Source organism: Schistocerca americana, chromosome X (genome assembly GCF_021461395.2).
Source record: "Schistocerca americana isolate TAMUIC-IGC-003095 chromosome X, iqSchAmer2.1, whole genome shotgun sequence".
Taxonomy (NCBI): domain Eukaryota; kingdom Metazoa; phylum Arthropoda; class Insecta; order Orthoptera; family Acrididae; genus Schistocerca; species Schistocerca americana.
The window spans coordinates 507,945,081-507,957,195 of record NC_060130.1 but is presented as its reverse complement, the minus strand read 5'-3'; the positions used below and the strand labels follow the sequence as shown (position 1 = coordinate 507,957,195).

At 38.7% G+C, this 12,115-nt stretch overlaps 1 protein-coding gene across 5 annotated transcripts in view; it reads right to left on the bottom strand.

The window, feature by feature from the left end:
• Window positions 1–12,115, bottom strand: part of LOC124555037 (synapse-associated protein of 47 kDa-like) — a 320,494-nt gene that overhangs the window by 30,380 nt on the left and 277,999 nt on the right. For all 5 annotated transcript variants that reach the window (XM_047128800.1, XM_047128801.1, XM_047128803.1 and 2 more), the window contains exon 6: window positions 9,746–9,885. In XM_047128800.1, coding sequence (XP_046984756.1) covers window positions 9,746–9,885 — 140 coding nt within the window. The remainder of the gene's footprint in view (window positions 1–9,745; window positions 9,886–12,115) is intronic.

Genomic DNA, 12,115 nt, shown 5'->3' with positions numbered 1-12,115 from the left:
TACAGTCGCAGGATCGAAAAGTTACACTGTTTTAAATAGTGAAGCAGAATATATTATTGATGAGTGAAGCCTCAGTTATGTGTATCTGTTGTGTTTATCAAAATTACAGAAAAAAGGCTACAAACTTATGCAACAACTCTACAGCCTCACATGCAACACTATCTGATAGAGACTAGGACTTGTTTTATTTTTCTTATTTATATTTTGTGTATTTTTTTGTTTTAGCAGTGTAGATTTAGGACTTTTGCAGTGCCAGAGTCGAGCAGTTCAATCTCCCTTGTTGCTGTGGTCTGCTTGCACTTTTCCTGTTGACTGGCTAATTCAGAATATAGCAGGAAATGAATAGCAACAGTGCTTGTGTGAACATAAGAGAGATTAGTCATTATCCAGACAAGGCTAAAAGTAGTTCGTCTTTATGATGATGCCCTATGCTGAAGTGGCAGTGGAGCAACTGTGGCAAAAGCTGCAGTGCCTCTGGTGCCACCAGAATCCCTTGGAAACCTACATCTTTCGATGCACAAGAGCTAGTCAGTTTCTCCTCATCTGAGGTTGATGGGGTGGACAAAATACCTGCTTGAAACATCATTTTATTCTACTGAAAAATTGTTCTTCCGTAATAATAAGAACAGTTTATGTGCAGCTCTTCTGTTGCACACACAATCTGAAACTCCTGTTAACCATTCCCTTATCAGTCAAATGTTTAAGTAACAAAAACAAGACACACCTGGTTAGCACACTGGACTCGCATTCGGGAGGACGACGGTTCAATCCCGTCTCCGGCCATCCTGATTTAGGTTTTCCGTGATTTCCCTAAATCGTTTCAGGCAAATGTCGGGATGGTTCCTTTGAAAGGGCACGGCCGATTTCCTTCCCAATCCTTCCCTAACCCGAGCTTGCGCTCCGTCTCTAATGACCTCGTTGTCGACGGGACGTTAAACACTAACCACCACCACCACCACCAAGACACACTATGAAATTAGACACTATGTTTTCATTTGAATTTTCATAGGTGAAGAGAGGGAAATACATATATTGAATATCAAATTGACCAGCCTGATGCCAACTTTGCAAAACAGGGTTTAATTGTCAGAAAAATCAAGATAATTAAGAAAAGCCTAATTGGTGATTTGAGGGAAATCTGAAATATTTCACAAATAGTTACTGCTACCTTTGCAAATGAAGCATCAGAAAGTTTCTCTCTTTAGTGCCTAGCTGTTTTGCATATAAAATTTTGCATTGGTGCAATATTCAGCTGACAAAATGGCTTCTTTCAAACCTAAATTCAAGACTTTTGAAAGCAAAAGAGGCTAGGAGAGCAATTATGTAACCTCTCTTTGATAACACCTCAGTGTTGTTGCAGCTCTGAAGAAGATTGCTGTTTCTCTTGCAGCCATTGGCACCTCACAGTTGAAAGCTGGCAACGGCACTGCTAGCTGCCGGGAATCTTCTCACATTAACTCGAGTACAGAATGTACTGGGGTGAGCAAGCACAGCTGAATGCAAAAGATACCCGGTAATTATGGAAGATCATCCAGAAACAATGAAGGCAGCGAAACACGTGAGAAGACAGAATGGTGAAGATGATCAAGGAGCACAGAATTACATGAAAGTAGTGAGAAAATTTCTTGCAGACAGACACTTTCGCCAATCGACTCTTCCTGTGTTTGCGATCGCCAATATTTTCTACATATCTTTCCACATGGTGTGCAGATAACACAAGGGTTTCTGATGATAGAGAATTGTTCACAAGATGCTATCACTAACTGACCGGACACTGTAACTTTTCTCACACAAGGTGCAAAAAGGAATTGGAAGAAGTGGCGTCTCTCTTCATTGACTTGTCTTTTGCAGAGAAGTGTTGTCTTGTGTTATTGCACACATTTATAAACATCCAAAAGTAACTACAATTAATAAATAGAAAGGATAAAGAGGTCATTTGTTGTTTCCGACAAATCATGGAGGAAGTATAGGAACATCTGCCAAGCAATCTTATAAATATCGACATTGCCTTTGATTAATATGCAGATGAATTTTGACATTTGACCACAAATCATGCAAGCTGGTTTTTAATTACCTTAAGAAGCACAAACACCTGTAAGTCAATGTAAATGCTGTTAATTTTGAAAAATTGGCTAGCTCTGCAAATGATTCGAATTTCCATGAAACATTGGCTTCAAAGCAGCTATCAAAGGACATGTAAAAAAACAGAAAAGACATCAAGCACTGTATTAGGGATGCATTTTACGAGAGTAGGAGTAAAATAGACAGCTACTCCTATCTTCAAACTTCCACCCATCAGGCAAATTTGAGGCATTACCTTCAGGGTGGTAACTTGAACCGCTGTTGTGGCTGTTGCTCTTTGGGAAGCAAGCTTGAAGCCCATAATCTCATAGTGAAATGCACAATTTTGTCAAGTGCATAAGCTATGCGCAGAAACAAGTGACAGAAATTGGGTCACATTATGCTTATGACAAATGAAATAAATAGGTTAAATCAACACTACAACCATTAGTCAAGATGTTCTCTCTGTTTCTAGTCTTAGCAGAGAAGTAATGTTGATCAACTGCTTGAACAGTAGTTAAGTAACAAAGCAGGGTTTGAGATTGGACAATACTGCTTGGTCTGAAGACTTATATACTAGTAATGGATGGGATTCAGTTAGTCATAAACATTTTAGTGACTATCTAATAATGCCTGGTGAAAACACGACTATGGTTTTGCATCAGTCATAGCCAGCATTACTACATTGACTGGCAAACTTTAATTCCTGCTGGTTGTCATTTGACATTATCTCCTTGCAACTGCAATCAACAATCATCATGGCTTACTGATAGTTATACTCAGGCATCCCAGAAAAAAAGAGGAGGGGGAGGAGAAGGAGGAGGAGGAGGAGAAGAAGAAGAAGAAGAAAAAAAGAGCTTCACTGAATCATGAACTGAAAAACAAATGCTTTTTCCGCCTTCGTGCACAGCACTCCAGTTGAAGTTCAAAGAGATGTTGCTTCACACTCTGCTGAAACTGGAACAGTTTCTGAACATTCGATTCTGACGAAGGCAGAACAGCGATTGAAAAACATGTTCTGCTGGTGAATAAAGAATCTCAGCCACAAGTCGCTGAGTGTTCAGGGTGGGGAAAGAGGAGGCGGGGGGGGGGGGGATGAGAAAGCAGATAGTTTGTCACAAACATAAAGCTGGAAAAACTTGCTGTCCATTACATCAAATATATTTGGAAGATATCTGTAACGACCTGTAAGTATTTCCAGCAGCATGTTACAGGTAGCGAAAAAAGATTCTGGCTTTATCTTTTTTTTATGCTCACAGATTAGTTGGTTGATTTGGGGGAGGGGACCAAAGAGCAAGGTCATCAGTCTTTATGCTCCCAGAAGAGTTGAGTACGAGTGTGTGAATGAAAATATCAATGATGTGAATAATTTAAGCACCCTACACTCTGAAATATTAAACATGGCGAAGCTGACAGATCTGAACTCATATTTTTATAATATGTATTGTTGTTCAAGTTACTGGACCAGCCCATCAAGCGATCTCATCAGAATGGTCAACCAGTTAGGATCTTCTTTCCGATTCCACATTCGCGGCTCTAATGACCCTTTCTGGCATTAAGTTATCAGCAATCTGTGCGTTCTTGACAACACTCCTACCACAAAAAACACGACAATCTCATCCCAAGAGAGGATGGCATAGTTACTCAAATTTCAGGTTAATCTGACATGCTAATTTTTATCATTGCTTTATCAAATATGCAATGTAATTTTGAAGACAGATATATTGATAAGACATGTCACTGATTACTTTATCCGTTTTGAATTTCACATGAAAGGTTTCGTGCACGCCCACATACTGCACTAGATGAGGTGGTTTCTGACGTCAAGGGTCAATTACTATAATCCTGACATTATCAAGCTAAGGCAAGCCAATATAAACATTCAACCAGTTGGTTCTAGGACTTGTATTGTCATTTATACTTTGAAATACATTGCCACAGCTGAGAGACATTATCAGCAAAAATATTCTACCAACTGTAGAAACAGCTGTGTGAAAAGGAAGGGGCAAAAAGGCATCTCTCTTTTTGATGACACCAACATTCTGAACAGCCAATAAATGTAAACACAAGAGGCAACTGTGATGCTTTGTAATCGTAAGCTGCATTTCTCGGGTAGGTAGGCCATATTCTTGAGCACTGTTCACAAATAAGAATGGCCAAGGTCAGTCTCACAACCATAATTTTAATCTGCAGCACCTCTTCAGTTTCGTGGGACTCCATCAGAGTAAGCGACAGCACGATAATGTGTTCACTGAATTGATCCATCAACTTTGTGAAGCCAACTTCACTTCTGATGACATAAGTGTCCTCTACAGCAGAATATATCCCAAGGATTTAAGGACAGAGACCAGGAGAAGCAGTTTTTTCAGATTCATGCAATAAATGCACAAAACACTACCTGCAGAACCGGCTGCAACAGTTTATAAAATTTGCGCAATTGGTATATACTCCGGAATGTAAGAGGACACAAGAAAGCCAGCATTGAAAAAGCGTGGTAAACTAAATATCAATGACTGTGGTAGACTTGCTGATGAAATTAATATTGGAATCGGCAGTATAGTCCAATCCACGAACAATGGCACTTTGCACATGTCGAGTCATGGTCAAAGCTTGCATTATTGACGATTCAAGTGGCAGTTGGGGTGAGCGCATTCTTTCTGCTTGTAGAAAGAATATATACTGCAAATTACGTCTCTCGCTTACTAATGCAGAATTTATCACTTACTACCACTATTAGCGATGACAGCTCGCAACAAATGGAAATGAAATTCGCTTAACAACTTGCTACGATCACATTTAGTGCTCGCGCTAGCTACAGTGGTCACAGCAGAGCACTCTGAGCATACTGAACGCTCACTGGCTGTCAGAACATATGTGACTTAGGTGTGCAGAACAAGCCTTAACTCTACCAACATTGTTCGTGACTAACTATAGGCGTATGTTGAGGATATACATGCCTGATAGCACTGGTATTATCAACTGGTACTGGGTGAAATTGTTGAGAATAATTGGATCCATCAAGTTTCAGCTTCACAAAGATCAATAACCACTGCCAGTTCTCTTTTGCTTAGACAATCATCCCCACATTTCAACTAATAATCAACATCTTAACACCATTCAACAGATAGCTGTTCATTAGAGCAGCAAATTCTACACAAAAATGCAGCAGTTTCAGTTATCTTTGACAATGAGCTGGGCAACAACTCCTCTTAAGTTGCAAGGGCTTACTTTGTCTCCTTCAGGCGAAGTCTACTTGGGTAGATGAATATTTGTTACTCATTAAGTGTATATGATGTTAACCAGATTTCCACCTTTGGATTCTTTTTGTCCATTTTGGATGATACTGATGAAGGTCAAATGTCGCATGGCTGCTCCTCATCAGTAGTTGTCTATGAGTATGCACATTTGAGAGGCTTTCCACTGTTTGACGCAGAGCAGCACTTTACAGTGACAGGACTTCCTGAGACTACTATCCAATTGTTCTGAGACGATGACAACAGTGAACATGAAGGTCGAGCATCTCAGGAACTCAAGAAGATGGCAGAATTCTACTTATGACATTAGAAACCATGGATTTCTTTGTTTCATGCCGGGAAAATAAAATAAATATCAAATCATAGCACAAACTGGAACGTCTCTGCTTTTCCTCGGTCAGTACTTAATTACGTTGTACTTCACATTTTCTGAACAAAAATTCAAAATACAAATAAAATTTTACAAAATTGAGAAAAAGATATAAAATGTTTTGTGAAATCATTTGCCTAAAAGCAAGAAATAATACAGATTAGAGAAACATTTGACACATCTTCAAATTATTTTCAAAATCTTGCACAGCAAGAGGGATGCCAATTTAGAATTTAGAGTTCAATTTTTAACTTATAATCTTGGAATATTAAACAGCATTACAGGATACTTGTCTGATGGATCATGTAGATAGTGCAGTTGCTGTTGTGTGTCCTTGACATATTTCTATTATCTGTGCCCAAATGTGTAAATAATTCCAACAATTCGTCACCCTCAAAAATTTTTCTACAGAGAGTCCTTCAAATATCAACAAAGAGAAGGTATGTGCTACAAGAAGTAATATCACACTTATAAGTGCTGTTGTCATCATTGCTGTGTCATTCCGATCATCATTCAAATGTGTGTCAAATGTTTCTCCAGTCTGCTTTATTTCATACTTTTAGACAAACAATTTCACAAAACATTCTACCTTTTTTTTTTTTTTTTTTCAATTTTGTTTACCTTTATTTCATATGATCTTTAGGCTATTACGGCATCAACTGTACTTGTAACCTACAGTGAAAATATGTATTTCAATCAAAATCTGTAATGGAAAAGTTATGCTGAACACACCACTTCTGCAATTCATTATTCCTATTACATAGTTACCATAATTGATCTTATTATTGCTGATATTCCATGTATAGATATTAATTTTTTTTGGATTGATTTATTCTGCACCCGCATGACTTTTTCACACATCAGATCTACAGAAAATGTGTACCATAAAGAAATGAACATTCCATGCTTCACTTCAGTGTAATTTTTCCCAAGTTCCTTTCTGACAATTTTGTCATCGTGTCTTACGTAACAGGTTAAATAGTAGTTCCATTAATGAAAGATATGGGTGTTGGGACCACTTTGCAATTAGCAGCAGTATAAAGTCACCGAGTCAAAGTACACAAAAGTTCCAAAAGAATGTTGTTTAAGTTCGACAGATGTATCAACACATGACATTTCAATCAGACTGTGGGGGGAAGGAGGGAAGGGGAGGGAGAGGGAGGGGTTGAGGGAAACACTTGTCACCTGTGATTCCACTCCTCTCAGTAAAACAATGGCCTTAACAAGGACACAAAATTAATCTTGCTTCACTGTCAAACCCTTAATGTTTAATATTATGGCACACTGTATATTATGTAAGTAAATCCATAAGTATAAGCTCACACATAGCAATTTTACAAATAGGTAGCTTCACATGATATTCTGCACTTTCCATGTCACAGACAATGTATGGTTAAGAGCATTCTACAGTTTCCCCACACCATTCCAGGCCAATGCCAGGGTAGTTCAAACCAAGCATCAACACCTTCCCTTCCCCTACTCATTAATACTAGTAAAATGAAGTAAACCGTTACACAGAGTTTCCATAATGATGATACAATGTTTCAGGGATGACAGACAAGGGTAAATCTATAAATTCCAAGTAAGGGACCCTGGTCTGGAAATGACAGAGTTTAAAGTTCGATGTGAAAACCATTCTTATATCTCCAACACTGGAATTTTTGTACCAGTGCTGCTGTTTTGAAGATTGTAGAGTATGCACTTTTCAAAGGTGGCAGTATGAAACAAAACAAGAAAAAAATATCCAGTAAACACGGGGTCTAAAGTGTGTACCTTAAAAGCTGCAAACACTTTTTCACTTCCAGTACCGTGAAACATCTCTTCTACTGAAGATGTGCTTATAGCTCTCAAGGCATGCATTTCAGAGCCCACATTTATTGGGCTTTTTTCTTGTTTTGGTCCATACTACCTCCAACAAAAATATGGGGACTAAAGGGCTTGCATTAGAAGAGATGTGTTTCTCAGTATCTAAGATGAGCAAGTGCTCACAGCTCTTAAGTTATGCAGAGGTATCAGAATGATTTTCGCTTTTAACTTTCAACTTTGTAATTTACAGACCAAGGTCTCTTACCTCAAATTGATACATTTACCCCTCTTCGTCATCTCTGAAAGTTTCTATCATCTTCAGTGTCTTTTTTGACTACAAATCCATAGTTCATGCTTTTATTGTCCTGTTCAGCTCCCCTTCAATGGGCACTGTGTATTTTGCAACACATTCTTTATTCATATTAATGACACAGAAGGCAACTGAATGAAAATAATGTAATGATATAAATGAAATGTCTGAGTTAGCAAAGCTGCTGCTGAACCACATGGTCAAATCATTCCTATCAAAAGCACACATAACTCTATAGGGTTCAACCGTAAGTCTCAGTTCTTACGCTCACTTTGAATACAGACTAGGTGACTGAAATTTTATGAACAATATAATGTGACACCATCAAGCACAAATGCTTTTCCAAAACAGGTAAAATGTGTCAATGTTCTTAACTACAGATCATTCACGATCACACTAACATAGAAGTGGAAACTATCTAGACATTCTGTCATTCTGCTTATAATTTATTACAGTCTGAACTGCTATTTCTGCAACAAGTTACACACAGTTCTGATACTGTGTACCCTCCAATTGAAAAAGAAATGTACTGAAACTTAAGTGCTCTCTTCATTAACAGGAAGCCAACATGAAAAACTATATGAGAAAATATAACTGGCGAGATCACTCACTCATGAATTGTGTGATGAAAACTGACTTTGCACCATACCCAAAACAAATTTATACGAGGGATATCCACAAAGTACATTATGTTCTGGAATTAAAAATTAATAAAGTATTGGAAATTTTTTTTTATTTTATACAGATGAAAGCCACACTTAAATACTACTTTTCTACGTAGTTGCCATTTAAATTAAGGCACTTATCGTAGCGATGGACGAGCTTGGAAATTCCTTCGTCGTAAAATCGGGCCACTTGCGCCTTCAACCACGTGGTTACCTCTTTTGGGACAGAAAAGGTGTGATTTTTGTGGATTTCCTGGAAAGAGGCACTATAATAAACTCTCAAAGGTATTGCCAAACTCTGCACAACCTCAGAAGAGCAATACAAAACAAGCGCAGGGGAAAGTTGGGCTCAAAGATCTTGCTGATTCACGACAACGCCCGGGCCCACACGGCAAATGCCACTCGTGAAGTTCTCGAATCTTTTAAGTGGGAGTTGTTTCCTCATCTGCCGTACAGTCCCGACCTGGCACCGAGTGACTTCCACTTATTCCCAGCAATGAAGAAGTGGTTGGCTATGCAGCGTTTTGATGACGACACACAGCTTCAAGAAGAGGTAACCACGTGGTTGAAGGCGCAGGCGGCCGAATTTTACGATGAAGGAATTTCCAAGCTCGTCCACTGCTACGATAAGTGCCTTAATTTAAATGGCAACTATGTAGAAAAGTAGTATTTAAGTGTGGCTTTCATCTGTATATAATAAAAAAAAATTCCAATACTTTATTTATTTTTAATTCCAAAACGTAATGTACTTTGTGGATAGCCCTCGTATAAGAAGTCAATGAGGAATAGAAAAGATAATTTCGTTAGAGACAAATGAAGAATCTTACGTACTTTATTTCCGTACTGTCAGGAAGACAAGATCATTTTCCATTCTGTTTGTGTGTCTGTCAATCACTCAATACTTCAGCTGTATGTTGAGTTGTTACCTTTATTCCTTTCATCGTCTGTATTCTAGCAAAAAATTATTTTCTAATACTGAACTCTTTAAATCTTTTATTATTATAGACAAGTTCAATTACACCCGTACAAGCACCATGAAAGAGCAGAATCATAATCTTTCTACTAAAGATATTTTCCAATTTGAATAGGAAAGAGCATAAAAAATGGTTACCATCACTCCTTTCAACCAATTTTGTTCAGTAGGAGAGGGTTAATGGGATAACGGAAAAATTAAACATAACATTCCAACAAAAGATGTGAACATACTGAAGCACTTGAAACATATTTATAATGCCCTAAGGATTACAGACACAGACATTGCGTGGAAACTAGTACTTACACTTTAGGAACCAGTTCAAATCTCATCTTCTCCAGATTTGGGTCCTCTGCCAGCGTTGCCATGGCTACGGGATATGACACTTCATAGTCAAAATGAAAGTCTACGCCAGCTGGTGGGCTACGGACAAAGGTTCGCCTGTCCTAGAATTTTAAGAAAACATTTGCTTAGTAGTTCAGAGAAAGAGAAGTTTCACCTGAAAATTAACATCACCTAATACTTAACAATGAAGTCAATACTGAAACATTCACTGTGTGTATGTGTGTGTGTGTGTGTGTGTGTGTGAGGGAATGAGTGAGAGAGAGAGAGAGAGAGAGAGAGAGAGAGAGAGAGAGAATATATGAACCTGATCTCTGAACACAAAAGCTAGTTGAATTACAAAGGTTGCAGAAGCAGAAAACATTTTTTGAATATTTATGTTACATTAAAGATCTTCTGAAGATGGTATCAACATGTAACATATGAGGGTATCACATCAAATCAATGCCCTGCATAGTTCAGAAGCTGGCTTGCACTAGAGGCACAGAAGTCACATACAGCTTTCTTGCAGTATATCCAGTAGTAATGTAAAGATTTCCCTGTGGCTCTAATGCAATTTTAATGTTCAATTCACATATAGTCAATTTCTTGATTGTAAGCTGCACATATCAATGCACTGAATCTCAAAATAAATTGTGATGCTGTTAACTGAAAATATTGACATAGTTACCAAAATAAATTAAATAGGTGTAAAGTAAAGCACATGAATGTTCTAACCACGATGGTCTCCGAGAAAATGGTTTTTAGCAATGTTTCCTAGATCTGCTTCTTATCCGTCACACAGGAATCCTGTTACACATTTGAGTGGCATCAATATGGCAAAAAATTTATGTTCTTGAATATATACAAATATTAGGTTGGTGAATGTTTGCCTTGGTTGATATCCACTATTACTTGACAAATGAGATAACCTCTCCCCCCTTCCCCACCTCGATGTCTGGAAGCAGGCAACAATGTGACAAGCTGAATTGGTATTTTTTGTCTTATATAATGGCTATGTCAGCACCAGTGAAGGATGTTTTTTGCCCCAAGTGGAAATGTAGCAAATTGCATCCCATATGCTGCAAAGGGAGAAATTACACAGGGCTCTGGGTCAAATACACAGAATCAAAAGCAACAGATATCAATATTCATAATAACTGTTCATTTTTTGGACAGCAGTAGGTAATGCTGAAGACTGTCATTCACATGGACTGACACTAAACTTGCATGTTAAATCAAAATTTTTCTCACCCTGTCCAATTTAAGACAGTATTTGGAAGTTAATCTTCAGAAATGTAGGTACAGGATTTATAAAACTTAAAGTCAAACGAGACTACATTAAATATCGAAGAGAATATGAAAGTTTCTCTGCAGAGAGCAAAAGTAGCAAAATGAGTGAACTGTGTAGTACGTGGGCAAGTCAAAAAGTAAAGGTAAATTTAAATTAATTTTTCACTGGGAAAATAACTGCAACATAGTTCCACTACACAAACTCCCTCAACCTCCAAACACTTCCTCAGTCTCTTGAAATGATACACACACCCTGTCCAGTCACAAAGTGACCCCCTTTTCAAAAGCCTGAATAACCACCTTCTGCAGTGCAGGACATCAAGAAGTGTCACTGAGGTTCTGGAAGGTACTGACATGGATGTGGAGCCATGCCGACTTCAGTGCTGTGGCCAGCTGTGCTACGTTTCTTGGTTGAGAATACATGGCTCAATCAGCCTGACTGAAGGTGGTCTCCCTCACTCTTGACTTCGTATAAACCCAGGGAGTTTGGTGGCCACAAGAGTATGCTAAATTCATCCTGGCACTATTCAAACCACAAACGTACACTGCGAGCAGTTCAACAAGTTGCACTTCCCTGCCGGTAGATGCCATCATGCCGAGGAAAAATGAAATGCATGCAGAAGTGGGCATAGCACCCAAGGATACTGTAACAAACATTCACAAGACCATAACACACTCTCCTGGTTGCAGGGTGTTGCTTTCAGGCATTTCATGCTCCACACACCAATAGAAATCTGTCTGATGGGTCATGAAACACAATTCATTTGCAAAGGCCCTTTGTCACCACTAAGGGGACATCGGTTGCAGTACTCGTGTGCAAAATTCAAGTCTGACACCTATGAACAGCTGTCAGCGTAGGTCCATGACCCACATACTTACTGCAGCAACATTCACTTGAGGAGACACGTTTGGTAACCCCTTGGTTCATCTGGGCAGTCAGTTGCTCAACAGTGGCGTGTCTATTCACCCATACACATCACTGCTGCCATCTCTCACCACTGTCATTAACGGCCCGTACTGCACCACAGTTGCCTCAGCACCGGTTTTGGATAGCGCCGTTTT